General features: G+C 44.7%; 1 protein-coding gene and 1 long non-coding RNA gene across 2 annotated transcripts in view; both read left to right on the top strand.

The window, feature by feature from the left end:
* LOC310765901 overlaps positions 1–15,157 on the top strand; it is a 92,422-nt gene extending 77,265 nt beyond the window's left edge. Inside the window, exons 2-3 of the long non-coding RNA XR_014549864.1 lie at positions 14,592–14,615; positions 14,940–15,157. This is a non-coding gene — a long non-coding RNA (uncharacterized lncRNA). The remainder of the gene's footprint in view (positions 1–14,591; positions 14,616–14,939) is intronic.
* On the top strand, positions 5,366–9,221 carry LOC310764936 (calpain-1 catalytic subunit-like; the record flags this gene model as incomplete). The annotated part of the gene is made up of 3 exons (XM_083619321.1): positions 5,366–5,621; positions 7,388–7,668; positions 8,898–9,221. Exons 2-3 carry the CDS (start codon positions 7,432–7,434, stop codon positions 9,219–9,221), a joined length of 561 nt encoding a protein of 186 aa, XP_083475447.1. The 5' UTR covers positions 5,366–5,621; positions 7,388–7,431.
* Positions 15,158–17,061: the final 1,904 nt, after the last annotated feature.

Here is a 17,061-nt window from a genome sequence, read left to right as displayed (position 1 = left end):
GCTCTGGGTAAGGAGAGTTCATCTGAGACTGTAGGGTTGCCTGCCAGAGATGGGCACTAAGCACCCCAAAAAGCAGGGAGAGGTTGGGGGTCACTGCAGCCAGGTCTCTTCTCCCTCACGCACCCTCCCCTTCTTCTTGCAGGGCAAGGCTGTGGTCCTTGTATAGGAGATCCTAGGAAGAACTTGGCTGCTGGATCAGGCCAAAGGGAGCCCTTCCAGTTTTTGCAGCCAGGTGTCCATGAGAAGCCCTTAGCCACAACTGTGGATTTCAGTGGGTTTTCTGGAGCAGGAGTTAGTTGGATACCACCCATGGGCGTAGCCGGGGGAGCAGGTGGGGCAGCTGCCCCCACCCATAATCAAGTAAATAAATAAAAACACTTAACTAAAAGTAGAAATTTGTAGAAAGATTTTGACAGATTTTTATGAGCACTTGGGATCAAAAGAAGGTAATTTAAAATGACGGCTGTTGAGACATTTCATTCCAAATCTGCTAGACAGAGTCAGACAGAGGGTGATGACAGGTGCGTGTCTTGCCCACCCCCACCCCCCACATAAATCTTGGCTACGCCCAAGATACCACCCATCCCAAAGAAAAAAAGTTGCTCAAATTTATATGTTGGAAACGGGCGGGGGGGGGGGCAGTTTTTCTGTTTTCTTCAGGGAGACAAAACCCACTGATAACTTGGAAGGCAAAGATATTCATGCAATTTCTGGTTGTTGTTTCCCTGCTGGCCCGCCGTTTATTTTTCTGTGTTTTATCGACATGACTCGTTTTCTGTTACGACAAGAAGTACAATTTTGAAAGGACACTGGAGCCTTTCCGGCTGTGTCCTGATTGTGCAACAGAAGTGCAGAGCCCGCTGAGCATATGACGTGACTCCCTCACTCTCTCTGGCCTTCCTACAATTCCTGCCTGGCTGTTTTCTTTCTGGCTTGGCTGTTTTGAAACTGTCGGTCATGGTCATCGAGGGGAAACTCCCGATAGCTGCAGGCAACACACCCGCCTCAGTGTTTCTTCTCCCTCCCTCTCTCACACCACACACCATTTATCTGATCAGAGCCCTGCGTGGTCTCCTCTGCGTGGCCTTCACCCTCCCTAGGCAGAGCGCAGGCTTCAGGGCTCAAAGACAACAGACCTGCTGTCTGCGCTTACTCCAAAACAAGTTTGCATTTTCCAGAACCACTAAGTTTGTGGGGTGGGGGAAACAGTGTTTGTCAGAAACTCAGAAGAAGAAGAAGAAGAGTTTGGATTTGATATCCCGCCTTTCACTCCCTTTTAAGGAGTCTCAAAGCGGCTAACATTCTCCTTTCCCTTCCTCTCCCACAACAAACACTGTGAGGTGAGTGGGGCTGAGAGACTTCAGAGAAGTGTGACTGGCCCAAGGTCATCCAGCAGCTGCAGGTGGAGGAGTGGAGAAGTGAACCCAGTTCACCAGATTACGAGTCTGCCGCTCTGAACCACTACACCACACTGGCTAGGTGCCAAATGGCTCCTTAAACCAAGGTTGCAGTCTCCAAAGTGGAATGTTTTGTGGAGATTTGGTCCAACTTAAAGCTTTCCTTGTTAGGCCGTATTGCAGCTATAAAGATGAATGTATTGCCAAGAATGTTGTTTTTGTTCCAAGCATTGCAAATAATTGATAAAATGGATTGTTTCAAGAGGTGGCAAAAAGACATATCTAAATTTGTCTGGCAGGGCAAAAAGCCCAGAATTAAATTTAAGATACTAACGGATTCAAAGGAAAGAGGGGGGTTTGCCCTGCCAGACTTTAAACTTTACTATGAAGCGGCAGCTTTCTGCTGGCTGAAAGAATGGCTACTTCTTGAAAACACAGACATTTTGGATTTGGAAGGTTTTAATAACATTTTTGGGTGGCATGCATATTTGTGGTATGACAAGGTTAAAGCACATAAAAGTTTTAAAAATCATATTGTCAGAAAAGCACTACTAAATGTCTGGGACAGATATAAAGACTTGCTGGAAAATAAAACTCCAAGGTGGCTGTCGCCAATGGAAGCTAAGGCAGTTAAAAAGTTAAATATGGAGTCCAAGTGGCCAAGATACTGGGAAATTTTGGAAAAGGAAGGGGACAAATTGAGATTGCAGAGTTTTGAGAAATTAAAAGGGAAGGTGAGAGACTGGTTCCACTACCATCAAATAAATGAAGCGTTTAAACTGGACAGTAAAATTGGCTTCCAGGTGGAAAAATCAAAATTGGAGACAGAACTGTTAGAACCCAGTACTAAGAATTTGTCCAAAATGTACAATTTGCTGCTGAAATGGAATATACAAGATGAAACGGTTAAATCGGTCATGATTAAATGGGCTCAGGACATTGGTCATAATATCTTGTTTGCTGATTGGGAAAAGTTGTGGACCACCGGGATAAAATTTACGGCATGTAATGCCTTAAGAGAAAACATTATGAAAATGATATATAGGTGGTACATAACCCCAGTCAAGCTTGCAAAGATTTACCATGTGCCTGACAACAAATGTTGGAAATGTAAAGAAACTGAAGGTACATTTTTTCATCTTTGGTGGACTTGCCCGAAGATTAAGGCATTCTGGGAAATGATCTATAATGAACTTAAAAAGGTATTTAAATATACTTTCCCCAAGAAACCAGAGGCCTTTCTCTTGGGTATTGTCGGCCAAGGGGTGTTAAAGACGGATATAACTTTCTTTATGTATGCTACAACAGCAGCTAGAATACTCATTGCGAAGTACTGGAAGACGCAAGAACTACCCACACTGGAAGAATGGCAGATGAAGGTGATAGACTATATGGGCTTGGCAGAAATGACGAGCAGAATCCGAAACCAGGGAAGAGAAGCAGCGCAAGAAGAATGGAAAAAATTCAAGGACTATTTAAAGAAATATTACAAAGTTAATGAAAGTTAGAATGATGTTGGACTGGAAAGTAAATGGTTACTATTAGTAATGGTTAAGACAAGGAGAATAAGGAAGAATAGTCTAAATTTAAATTAAAATAAGGGAAGATTTGCTGAACAATCAATAAGAATTTGGAATACAGAAAGGGGAGGCATGAGGAAGTCGGGGAAGATGGGATATGAAATTAGGATATGAAATGATACATGTTTTTTGTTTTGTTTTCTGTTTTTTGTATGTTTATGTTCGTTGTATTGTGTTTAAATGGAAAATAAAAATATTATATAAAAAAAAGAAAACAAAGTGGAATGTTTTGTTGCCATTTTGGGGCAAGACAGCTCTAAAGTCTTATTTTTCAAATGATGGTCTGACTGTGATGGATTCTTAGTTAAACATCTAGTTCAGATGACAACCTTGAGCCTAGGTTAAGAGCTTTGAGAACTTTGAGAAAAATCCCTTGATCCAGGTACAGTCCACATATATATATATTGACCAGTTCCAACCTCTTCTTCTTAACGGCGACTGCTCCTGCTCTGGCTGCACAGACAAAGCAACTTGCTTCCTGAAATTCATTCCGATTGTGCAGATAAAATATAACTGATAGAATTCTACAGGATGAGGTATTTGTGTGGGAAAGCAGTCCCAATCCAGGGATCCCCAGATGGTGGAGATGGTCGTGCGCCATCCTGGCACCCAGGCATCTTCACTTGGTTGCAAGTCGCTGGAAGCCAGGTGCAAAATGTGTCTGGTGCCTGACTAATTTCAAACACTGGAGAAAGCACACCCCCCCCCCCCAGAGATCAGGAACCGGGCAGGCAGCTGGTAGTCCACTTGGGCTAAGGCAGTGTTTCTCAAAGCAGTTTCAGGTGGCCCTAGCTGTGCCATAGCACCAGAAGCTCCTTGTCTGCTGAGTGAAGCTGGCTGGCAGACTGGAAAGGTCCAGGGAGGGTGAGGGAAGGGAGGCCTCTCTCCCCTGAGGGGAAAGGGCCAGAGGAGGGGCTGAGGGGAATTAGGAGGTGAAATAATGAAAGGTGAATATTTGTTCAAATAAATAGAATGGGAATGGAAAGGAAGGGAATAAGACAGAAGAACTGTTACAGGTCCGGAGAGGAGGGATGAAAGGAGCTGGCAGTTTTGGGGAGGGTGTGAGGGGGGGAAAGGCACAAGTTGGTCATGAAAGGAGAATATAAAAGAAAAAACTCTCTCTGCTTGGAGCTTCTGGGGCGGCAGATTCTCCCTGAAATGAGGGGCCTCTCAGGATGCCTAAGGCCCATGGGCCACAAGAGGCCTACGGAGGTCGTTTAACTGGCCCATGAGCCGCCCCTGAACTGAGCCGTCCGCTTGGCGAGTCCCCGTCCGCTGCACTAAACTGGCGCACTGCGGCGCAGGGACTTGCTTCCACGGCACTGAAAATTGCGTCTGCACATTTGCAGACACAGAAAACCACATCTTCGCAGACGCAGAAAATCGTGTGTGCGCACACTCACACGTGCACGGAATCCAGCCCAAAGAGGGATCTCCACTGGAGTGAACCGGCCCAGGCGAGGCAAACCTTGCCAACCCCTCCAAAACAAAGTCTCCTCGCAACTTTCAGCATCCTTTATGAAACTACACTTCCCAGGATGCTTTGGGGGAAGCCACATCTGCTCAGAGTGGCATGATGCATAGTGCAGATGGGGCCTTGGTCATGTCCATTAATGCTAACAGGCCTACTCTGAGTATCCGTAATGTTAAATGCAACAGCCCTATAATAGCGAGCCTCGCCAAATAATGATTGGGGGGGGGGGAGGTAAATGTTTAAAAGTATTTTTCCAAAGCAAAAACAGAGTTCTTTTTGTTAGGGATAATTCAGATGGAAATTCCCAGGTGCCAAAAAAAGTTAAATATGCAACAACTGTGGCCCTTGTTTTGTTAGCCCCAAAATTGAAAACAAGCGAAGTCCCAGCTAAAGAAGAACGACAACTTAAACTGATGGAATATGCATAGCTTGCAGACCTAACATATAGAATAAGAGAACAAGAAGAACATACATTTAAAGATTGGAAAATGTTTATTGAATATATGGGGGGAAATTGTGTATATTTGAAAACATGGGCAGCATTAAGATAAATTCAACAGTGTAAATAAGTTTTGATGGATGTAATAATGGAATACTGAATGGTTTAGTTTATATAAAATATGCAGGGATTTATGTTATGCAAAATGAACCATGGAAAGGGAAGAAGGGGAAGTCATTGATATTTTAAGGTTGTTCAAATGAATATTCTAAAATGTAAAACGAAATTAAATTAAAATTACAGAAGGGGGGAAAAGAGAAGACTCTGCATTTTCTACTTCTTTTGGCATCTCTCTCTGTAAAAGGCACCACTTTTTATTCTCTTTTTCTTTACAGCTCTGGGAAGTGGAACGCCGTGGATAGGGCAGCAGTTGAGAATCAAAATGGAAGATGGAGAATTCTGGTAGGCGCCCTTTCCATTTGTCTTAGGGATCATATTTCTAAAGATGCATGCACGTCACCAATGAGCGAGTGCATGATCTGAATTCACGACCCGTCTCCTTCTCCTAGGATGTCCTTACAAGACATCCTCCAGGAGTTCTCCCGCCTTGAGATTTGCAACCTCACGCCAGACGCGCTGAAGTCGTGCAAGTTCCAGAAGTGAAAAATGGCACTCTACGACAGAACCTGTCAGTGGGGGGAGCACGGCTGGCAGCTGCAGGAACTACCCAGGTAGCTCACATGACACGTGATGTGAGTCGTGTGGGATGGGTTTTAGTAGGTAGGAGAGGATATCTTAATTACAATTCGCCCCTCCAGTCTCCTGTGGGGTTTTTGTTTTTGTTTAAGTTTTAAAATCCCGTCCTTGGCAACGAAAACAGAAGCTTTGGAAATTAGTCTGCAAAGCCTTCCCTTTTGAGCAATTCCAGCTTATAAAATAAGCTGGCTTCCTCTTTGTTAGCCCGCATAACAGAGAAACAGGCAACAACTTGTAAAGTAAGCTTTAAAATAGTGTTTACTTACTGAATAGTCTTGGATTGGTTCACAACAAAGGCAGCAGTAGAACTATGCAATGGAAGAAGTAAGGATTGGTTATAGTATCCAAATATATGATACTGTATGTTTAAATTAGATTTTTAAAATTGGTTTCCGGATCGAAGCTCACAGTTTGAAAGAGAATTATTATGGAAGAAGGATAAATTATTGTCAAAAATGTATAACTTATTCTTAGAATGGGAAATGAAAGACGAGTTAGTCAAAACTTCAACGACACACTGGGCAATAGATATAGGGCATAACATGGACCTAAACCTCTGGGAGAAACTGGAAGAATGATTTGAAATTTACTGCATGTTATACTGTGCTTTGAAAGAGAATTATATAAACATGATGCATGGATAGTATTTAGCCCCAAGTAGGTTGGTCAAGATCGTGAAGCTGAGACTCCAATTCTTTGGCCACCTCATGAGAAGAGAAGACTCCCTGGAAAAGAGCCTGATGTTGGGAAAGATGGAGGGCACAAGGCGAAGGGGACGACAGAGGATGAGATGGTTGGACAGTGTTCTCGAAGCTACCAGCATGAGTTTGACCAACCTGCAGGAGGCAGCGGAAGACAGTAGTGCCTGGCGTGCTCTGGTCCATGGGGTCACGAAGAATCGGACACGATTAAACGACTAAACAACAACAACAGGTTGGTCAAGATGTACAAAGTTGGATCAGATCTGTGTTGGAAACGCAGAGAAACGGAAGGAACATTTTTTCACATGTGGTGGACTTGTAGAAAAGGTTAAAGGCTATTGGGAAATGATCTGCAATGAGTTAAGAAGAATCTTTATTCAAAGAGGAGTGGATTTTTTTTGCTGAATGTTTAGAAAATAATTGTGTGCAACTGAAAATGCTGTTTTAGATAAATTCAACAGTATGGTAAATATTTGAAGGATGTAAAATGGAGAAACGATTAGATTGACTATAATAAAATATGCAGGAATGATAGATAAGTAAAATGAACCACGAAAGGGGAAGCAGGGAAGGTATTATGTAAAATGTTTATTTTGAGATGTAAAACTGGAAAATTAATAAACATTGTTATTTAAAAAAACCCCTATGCAGGTAAAATATTTACATTTTACAGCATAACCAGCTTCAGGTGTGAGCCTGAGCTGGATGAAGGACAGCCATATGTGCATTCATTACAGATTGGAGAAAGAAAGAAGAGAGCGGCAGGAAGAAGACAGGCTTATATTTCTCGTTTCTTCCTGCTACTGGAAAAAGGAAATGACCTCACACAGAGCTCTCTCTGCCATTTGCATTCCTATGCTCTGAGTCTGCCTATCTAGAAATACAGCTCTGTGTCCATTTGCCCCTAAACTTACTAACTCATGAGAATATGTATTAGTTGAATTTGACTGCCATCTCCCCAAATCCCTTGCACCCCACAGTCTCCTTTCTTCTTTCTTTCTTTCTTTCTTTCTTTCTTTCTTTCTTTCTTTCTCCTTCAGCAACGTTCTGGATTAACCCCCAGTTCAAAATCCGCTTGGAAGAGATGGACCACGACGAGGACACGAGGGAGCCGGGCTGCAGTTTCCTCCTGTCTCTGATGCAGAAGCACCAGCGGCGGAAGAGGCGGTTTGGCAAGGGCATGGAGACCATCGGCTTTGCCCTCTGCAAGGTACTGCCCAAGGGCTTGGGAGAGCTGCCCCTCGGGTCTGGAGCCCTTCCTCTGCCTTCTTTCGGAATTCACTTCCTCTCTTCCTTTTGTCTCCTGCAGGTGCCTCCTGAGGTATGTATGCAAAAGAGCAACTCCTGTAAGTATGGGAAGCCCCTGCAAGAGCGTCTACTGTCCTGGAAGAACATAGGACCAGGAGCTAGGCCAGGGGAGTCTGTATTGTCTGCCAGTCAGTGGCGGAGGAGGGAGGCGGGGTGGGTGGGTTGGCCCAGGTGCCATCTCTGAGGGGGGTGACAAGAAGGCACCCTGCGGGGGCTTGCCCTGCCGCCCCTGGCCATCACGCCACTGCAGCCACGTGCAGAGGTTCCTCCGTTCACGGCTGCAGTGGCGGCAGAGGGATCCTGGAGCTGTCCATACGGCGCTCCAGCAGTGCCAGCGGCAACCGCCCTGTGCCACATGTGCCGTACGTAGCGGCGCTGCGCATGCGCTGCCAGGTGATTTGCCCCCCCCCCCCCGCTGCCGGTTAGCCTTCCTTTGCCCCTGCTGCCAGTGGCTCTCCAGGGATTCAGTCTTTCCCACCGCTGTCTGCAGTTGCCAGGATTGAACTCAGGCCTTCTGCATGCAAAGCTTGCTCTCCACTGCTGAGCTGCAGACCTTCTGCTAAAAAGGAAAAAAACCTAAGATTCTAGTCCTCATCATAAAGAACAAAATAAGTTGGGGTGTGGCAAATTGCTTTATCCCAAGTCAGGCCAACTGAGTCCATCTAGCTCAATGTTGTGTACACTGACCAGCAGCGACTGTCCAGGGTTCCAGGCCAGGAGTCTTTCCCACCCTATCTGGAACTGGCAGGGACTGAAGCAGGCACCTTTTGCAGTCAAGGCAAGTGCTTGGAAGGAAGATTCCAGTCCTCATTATTTCTGAATAAAGGGATAATTTAAGTGGGTATAGAGGACTTCTACAATGTTAGAGCGTTGATCCATCTAGCTAAGCATTGTCTACACTGACTGGCAGCAGCCCTCCAGGTTTTCAGACAAGCTTATCAGGAGCTGCTGAGGGTTGAAATTAGAACCTTTGATATGAGAAGCAGGTGCTCTGGCTGCTGAGCCACAGTCCTTCCTCCAAAAAGAAAGGAAGGTTCTAGTCCTCTTGATGTAAAGAAAGGGCCAATTTGAACAGGTACATTGAAAGCTGCTGTCTACCAGAGCTGCCGTGGTTTTTGAACCTGGGACCTTTGTGCCTGCAAGGTAGGAGCTGTTCCACTGAGCTGTGGCCCTTCCTTATTCCAAGAGGAGGGTTTGACAGGTGAAGCGCTTGCTCAACCCATGTCTTCTCCTCTCTGGCAGTTCAGGGGGCAGACCTCCGTACACCTGAAATGCAACTTCTTCCTGTCAAACTCCTCGCGGGCGCGATCCGAGCAGTTCATCAACCTGCGCGAGGTCAGCACCCGCTTCAAGCTGCCGCCAGGGGAGTATATCATGGTGCCGTCCACCTTTGAACCCAACAAGGAAGGGGACTTCGTGCTTCGGGTCTTCGCAGAGAACAAAGCCAGGACAGTGTATGTCTTGCTGGTGATCTTTGTCATTTGTTTGGCAGAGGGTGGGCAATTGTTCAAGTGTTGGAACTCGGTTTTGGAGTGTTGTGCAGTGTCCTCTTGCAGCACTGTCTAACTACTCAGACCCACTGAAATCAACATTTAGGTTTGAGTGATAATAATAATAATAATTTATTTCATTTCTATATCGCTTTATATTTTTAAGAAAAATCTCAGAGTGGTTTACAGAATATTGAAACATCAATAAAACAATCTGAAAAAAGTCAAACCTTCCTCCCAAGGAAACCCCCAAGAACTAGGGACCCCTGGCACAAAAAATCCAGTTCTTCTTTTTAAGCGAATTTATTGTTCTTGGGAAAGTGACAGGCAACTCCCCATTTTTTCTAAAAAATAATTTTTATTAAGTTTCATATTTCCAAATTAAACACATCAAATCAATTAGTCCAAATTGATTTGATACATATCATATAATCCAATTGTTTTCCAAATTATAATTTTTTGTGGGGGGTACCTATGCTTCTTGATTGGCAGGAGTCCAATCCTCGAATCTTTGTTCTGCTTCCATATTAAGAATGATGTTTCCAGTCTCCTCTTCTCAATACTTGTCATTACTCATTTTCCTTTCCATTCTCCTCCGATTTGCTCCGCAAGTGGGTTGAAAAAAACAGTCTTATTTGTATTTCTGTGTGGGCTTTGTGCTGCTCTCTTGTAAATCACTCTCCTCCAACAGTCCTTTCCGCTCAAGCGAGTAATCGCCATTTTTGTCGTTCCGATGAAATACAGTCTAAAACTCGCTCTTTAGCTTTTCCGACCTGTTGCATCGTAAATTAGTCTTTTTCCAGGAGGGCTGTCCCTTCCAGTTCGCAATCTCCTCGAAAATAATATATCTTCGGCTCGCCCTCCCCAAGACCAACTCCAGCAACACAGGTCTCTTATCAAGTCTCCATTCTTACTGCGTCACAAGAGAGAGTCCTTCGGCAACTCCACATTTACGTGCATTTGAGCCACGTGTGACTGCGCGCATTGCCACAAATGCTGAAATAGCACAAAAAGGGGCAAAACAGCCCTAAAAGATCATAAAAAGGTGAAAATAGCATCTGGCAATCCCAGGAGCCTTAGCACCAACCTTTGAGGCCTGTGGAGACTTGGAGTTTGAGCAAGAAGGCTTGGAGGGAGCAACTGTGGAGGGGTTTGGTAGCTTTTTTGTTTGTTTTCTAAATGTTTTTTTGATGGTTTCCAGAGGTTTGGAGGGTGTTTGCAGGCTTTTCCAATGGTGTTCCCAATTTATGCAATTTCACTTAAATGTGTGGTGCCTAAGAACGTAACCCCCATGTAAATGGGGACTTGTCTGAACTGAAAAGAATGGGATTGTATTATAGAAACAGAAACATTGAACAACAATCTACTTAAACATACAAAAAATTAAAATTACCTACACCCATGTGACTTCCTTCCACCAGTGCTTGTCTTCACCTATGCTAATCTTATACCTGGGTCTTGCCCTGACATGTCTGCTTATGCTAAACTTGTACCAAGGACTTGTCTAGACATCTTTGCCAAGGTTAAACTAGTGTAACCCCTGTCTTCCTCCCCCCCTTTTGTGACATGTCAGTGATGTAGCAGTGATGTATCAATGATGCTGTACGAACTGTATTCTGGGATAAGGTGGGAAAGTTTTAAAAGTCCTTGTCACCACATCCTTGGGGTTCAAAATTCCTCTTTGAACCTGTTGTGCAATAAACTTTGGTCTACAGCTATTTGCTCCGGTTGGTGCCTGGACTCCTTCCTTTATTCCGCAGGGACCTGCGGGCTCTGCCCAACAAGCTGGGTGACTCAGCAGCCTCGCACCTAGATTTTTCCATAACAGGTTCCTCCAGCCTATCAGGAGAGGGATGTTGACCTGCAAAGAGGGACACCTGCTCTGGAGACCCTCTCTTGAAGGTAGAGGGCCTCTTGCTCTGGCTGCCCTGCTAGCAGGGAGGGCATCAAGGAGCCATTCTGGGGGATTGCCAGGGGTGGAAGGCAAAAGGCTTTGGTTCCACCAGTAGGCACAGAAAGCCTTGGAGCTGGGGTGGTTGTTTTGCTTCCCTTTGGAAAGAATGGGACTTCTTGCTGAGATAGCCCCCCCCCTTACTGTCCTTTCGCACCCAGGGGGTGCGATTTAAAAGGGGGTGGAGTGATGTTAAGAAATCTGAGCAAGACAAACTTGGTCAAGCTAAGGAAATGCATTGTGGGAGAACCGAAGACTAGAGAATTATGGGGAATGTGTATCTGTTTCTTTAACTGTAGACTTCTTGGCTCTGAAAGTGTGAATAAGTTATCTCCACCATCTGCAGGAAGGAGGTTTTTTAGTTGATTTGTGTGCCTTAACACCTGGTTATCTAAGATGTTGTTTCTGTGTGAATAGAGCCATCAAACCTTATTACAACATGGAAGGGGGATCTGGTGTGTGTCTGAGAATTGGGGAGAATGTTCTTTCATCTCAAGGTCTTGAGACAAACAAGGTTCAGCTGCCAACTCCTCTAACAAGCTGAGTTATCGCCCTTCTGTGTAATCATTGGCGATTCTTCATCAGAAGAACTGATTGGTCCTTGAGTTTGAATACACGTGGGTTCCCAAGGGACTGGGAATCTTAGGGAACTGAGTTTGCAACTTGCAGCTGCCCATCATGCCAGGCTAACCATCTTGCCAGCAGCCGCCATCATCTCTACATTCATATGCACAATCTTTGTGATGGTGAGTACCTGCCTGATGTCCTGGAATGTGGAATCAGCCGAGAACCTTACGAACTATTCTAAGTCTCCTTTGTTCTCGTGAGTATGTATTAGTTAGTGATGTTAAACAATGTTTTTATTTTGCTGTTTGAAACTTGTAAGAGATGTGCCAACTTTTAAGTTTGAATAATCTTGTTTTTTAAATAAATTTTGGGAAAAGGATTTTTCCTGGTTTTGTCTTTTGTGCCTTCTGCTGGGGAAGTCTAAGTCTAAAGCCTGACCACTTAGTCACCTACCAAACCGGTTGAATTTCTGCCTGTGTCACGGAAAGTGATACGGGGTGGGGCAGCCCGGTAACGCTGAAGAGTAATCCCCTTCCTTAGGTTATTCTTCTGGGCTGTCCTAAGATAAGGAAGTGGTGGCAGCATCTACTGGTTCTGTTGTGTTCTGTTCTGAAAAAACCGCTTCTGCACACCCCTCTCTCTCTCAGCCGGGTCTTGACAGACTTGGAGGGCAGGTGGGAGAGGTGGGGGCATGTGCAAGAATGCTACGGGGGGGGGGGGGCTCTGAGCAAATTGACATTTCAACTAATTAACCAATGAAGGCCGAGGAAAAGAAACCAGTGGAGTGCTGTCCCCAATGCCCCCAAATCTATGAGGGAATCAGTGGAGTTGGAGAAAGCACACAATGAGTGGATACTGAGTCTATGCAGCTAACTGAATATGGATCCAAAACTCCTGCCCAGTTCATCATCTCCCATAGACCAGGTGAGTGTGACAGTGGAAAAATGGTCTTCTGGGCCAAAGTTAAACAGACCGCTGGGGAGGTTTACTTTGACCCACAAATTGGAGGATCCCTGTTTGGTTGCCTGGGATTTGCAGCCCTGGGATTTGCAGCCCTCCAGTGTCCCTGGAGACGCCAGAGAATTCCAATGCGATGCTTCAGAAGCAAGGCAGTTAAGACGAAGCAGATTCAGCTGAAGCAGCTTCAGAAGCAGGTTCAGCAGAAGCGAGTTCAGCCAAAGCAGGTTCGGCAAAAGCAGGTTCAGGAGAACTAGGAAGATGGTATGCATCATACCCAGTCCTAAAGGGGGGAAAAGGCAGATTCATTTTTGCTAAAGGGACACTAGATGGCAAAATTAAACTGACAATCAGCTCCATATATGCCCAAACTCGAAACAACTAGAATTCTTCTAGAAAACACTAAACAAGTTCCTCTCCTTCTCTGAAGGGGAAGCAATCCTAGGAGCTGAACTCAACCTAAATATGAAAGGCATATCCCTGAAAAACACCCACCTTACAACCCCATGGGCAACCTTCCTCCGAAGGAAACCCCCAACAACTAGGGACTCTTACAAGTTACTAAAAATGTTAAAAAACTGGTCTCTACGACATTTGGGGTGAGCAAAACCCGGGAGACACCAGCCATACATTTCATGGTACAGTGTCCAGACTGGACAGCATTCTGCTCACACAGGGTCTGATCCCCTCGGTGGAATCAACAAACATAGGTAACATAAAAATCACAGATCACACCCCAGTAGAAGTCACTGTTAAAATAGGAGAGGGAACACAAACCACCCCATCATGGTCCTTCTGTCCCATCCTAACCACAAACAAACAAATTAGAGTCTCACAAAAACTCTCCAAAACTCCTTCAAGGAAAATAATGTAGACAATATAACAACCCCCCTCCTATTGGATGCAATGAAAGCAGTCACCAGAGAAAGTTTTCCTTAAAAAACAAACCACCTCAAAAATTAGCAAAATAGAACAAGACATCACGCTACAAACAAACAGGAGCTAAAAAACTCCTTCAACTTATAGAACAAAAAAAGAGAGACCTAGACTCCCCAGAAATCAACAAAACAATGATCAGCATTATATACTCTAAACGATGCTTCTATGAATACAGAGGGGGAAACTCCAGACTGCAGTGGTACCTTTGGATGCGAACAGGATCCGTTCCGGAGCCCCGTTCGCATCCTGAAGCGAACGCAACCTGCGTCTGCGCGTGTGCATGCTACGATTTGCTGCTTCCGCGCATGCGTGTGACATTTTGAGCGTCTGCGCGAGCGGCGAATCCTGGAAGTAATGTGCTCCATTACTTCCAGGTTGCCGCAGAGCACAACCCAAAAATATTCATTCTGAAGCTACTTCAACCTGAAGTATGACAGTACTAGATGTAGGAAGAAAGCACTCAAAACAAGAATACACTGCATCACCAAAAGAGACGGCAACATAACATTCTCCCCCAAAGAAATAACCTCAGAATTTGCAGAATTTTGCTTCAACCTATACACCACTCATAACCCACCTGAAGAGGAAATAAGAAAATTTCTAGCAGGACTGTCCATGCCTACCTTAACTGATGAGGAACAAGAATTCATGGACGGTCCTATCACCCCAGAGGAAATAGTTATGGTCCTCAAAAATTTGAAACCACACAAAGCCCCAGGCCCAGATGGCTTCACAGCAGAATTCTATAGGAAATTCAAAGAACCCCTGATGCCCTACATGACCCGCCTATTCAATGACATCATGAAAGGGGGGCCCATCCACAAAACCTGGACCCACTCCAAAATAGTCTCCATCCCAAAACCAATAAAAGAGAAAAAAATACAGCAAACCAGAAAATACAGCAGATACAGCAAGCAAGACATCAAAAAAGTTTTGAGGCAACAAGAAACAAGATTAATATTTTTGTTCAAAACATTACAGCCAGTGGGATTGAATTCTGAATTTGATCTCTCAGTGTTTATTTGACCATAGTTATGTATGTGAAACACATGTGATGTAAGTATTGTCAGCATCTACCTCATCCTATCCTTCATCCCCTCCTATACCTCCTCATTTTTCACTAACGTTAAACACCTGTTGGGCAATCAGTAATTAAAGAGTGTATTTATATCCAGACCCAAACAGGGTAACCTTGCTAAACAAATCAGTCTCTTAAGCTTAAGCCAAGAAATAGTATTCTCTATGAAATGTAAGTATATTTGTATAAATTTTTGTAGTAAGTCTGATTTCAAGTATAATGGATATGTATTTTTGATTTAATTGATTATTTAGAAGTGCATTAAGTTATTTCTAATAAGATTTGGTTTGAATTATTATTAGTGAATATCAATATACGTATCAAGGCTTTGAGATTAGACATCTGAAGAAGCCCGGAAAACTACCTTGGGAGTCTGCTACCTGCAAGCCCCAGTTAAAGGGCCCCATCAGGGGCGAAGAGCAGCCTCTTGATTACTTGGGCTGCCAGGGCGAAACAGGTGCAAAGCGCAGGCACCCTGCCTACAACTTCATTAACATCCATCTACAACTTCACTAGCATCTCTCGGTATTGTGAAAAACACCGAACTTACCTTTTGTTGGTATCTTCATGAACTTACCTAAAAAGATAGAAACAAAAGACTGAGTTAAACACTTGGAAAATCCATTGAAATCACATATAAGTTCATCTTAGGTTGGGTAGTTCGCAAGTCTCTATGGCTTTGCATAAGGTTTTGTATTTTTCTCAGAAGATTGATAAAGAATATATAATCACTTTGATAATTACTGTGTGTATATTAGTCGCCAATGTGTTGCATGAGCTGTACTATAGTGGTACCTCGGGTTAAGTACTTAATTTGTTCCGGAGGTCCGTACTTAACCTGAAACTGTTCTTAACCTGAAGCACCACTTTAACTAATGGGGCCTCCTGCTGCTGCCGCACCGCCAGAGCCCAATTTTTGTTCTCATCCTAAAGCAAAGTTCTTAACCTGAAGCACTATTTCTGGGTTAGCAGAGTCTGTAACCTGAAGCGTATGTAACCCGAGGTACCACTGTACTTCTATCAGCAGCACAGATTGCATTTTTCTAGCAAAAGAATAATAATGGCTGAATGTGCAGTAATTAATTAATAACAGTATTAATTTCAACATTGGGGAGATATGAAAAGAAAAGAGAGCCAAAAGAATAATAATGGCTGAATGTGCATTTCTCCCCCAAGGAGGTTTCAGGGACTGACCCTGTCTCTCCCCCCCTCCCCCCAATGCTAAGGGAGGACTTAGCTCTTTTCTAGCATCCTTTGGCTCTAGATTCTGCAGTTTATCACTTTTGATCGTGGCTCCTCTGGTGAGAGAATAGCCTCACTGCACTTTTATTATTAGCTGCTATTTATTTGCGGGCCCATGCACTAAACCCTGTCTGTGGTGCCTACCCTTTTCCCAAATGATGAGACAAGAGACCAGAGCATGGGTTCAAATTGGTCACAACTTTGAGCTTCAGAAGTGGGGAACTTGGCAGGCATCCCTCTCAGTCCGCCTGGCTGAGGACATGCAGGCGGATTTGGGCCAGTGAGAGGGGGCTGCAAAGCACCAACTTCCCCAGCATGCCCTTCCACTAACCTCGTCCCGGGAGTTGGACCTACATGTCGCCGCTCGAGGGCCAGGCTGCAAAGGCGGGCTACAGCTGAGAAGGCCGCAAAATGCAGCCTAGCCAAGCGGCCGCCTCCCTCTTGGGACCGGCGGAGCGCACCAAAAAGAAAAAAGGTTTTGTGGCCTAGCCTGGCGGAGGGGCCAAGCCCCACCCCCATCCAGGCAAAACACCTAAAGGCCAGTCACTTCCCTCAATCCGGCCGCCAGGACACACTCCTGATGATCTTGATCCTGGAAGGAGGAAAACCGAGTGAGGCTTGGGCAAAGGGGTCCGCCTCTTTTCCTTGGCTTTAGCCCCGCCCCTGGCCGGCCAAGGGCGGGGCAAAGGCCGGCCCAAGCAGGTGGGAGGCACCTGCCCAGGTGAGCCCCCCCCCCCGGCTCAGTGCCGCAAACCCCACCCACCTGTGGGGGAGGGAGGGCGGAAATTATTCAAAATGGTTTTAGACTGCTCTCTCATACAAAAAAACAAGGTGCTGTACAACAAAACATACAGTCGATCATAATACACCACAAAAACGTTCACAAGTTTAAACAACTGGACACAGCGGCTGCAGATCCCCCAAGTGTCCCTATTTTCCAAGGACACCCCTGATTTAGAGAAGCCGTCCCAGTTTCTTATCTGATATCTGAATGTCCCACTTTTCCCTACGATGTCCCTATTTTCACTGGAGAAATGTTGGAGGGTATGGTAGGATGTCCCTATTTTCATTGGATATTAAAAAAAAAATTTTTTTTATTAGTTTTCATTTGCAGACCAATAATGGTCTCATTATAACAATACCAGTATATAATACAATTATTCATACCAATCATTCAAGTAT

The sequence above is a fragment of the Podarcis filfolensis genome (assembly GCF_964270895.1).
Source record: "Podarcis filfolensis genome assembly, chromosome: 6".
NCBI lineage: Eukaryota > Metazoa > Chordata > Lepidosauria > Squamata > Lacertidae > Podarcis > Podarcis filfolensis.
Note: the sequence above shows the minus strand (reverse complement) of the source record. Positions and strands in the feature narration are given on the sequence as shown.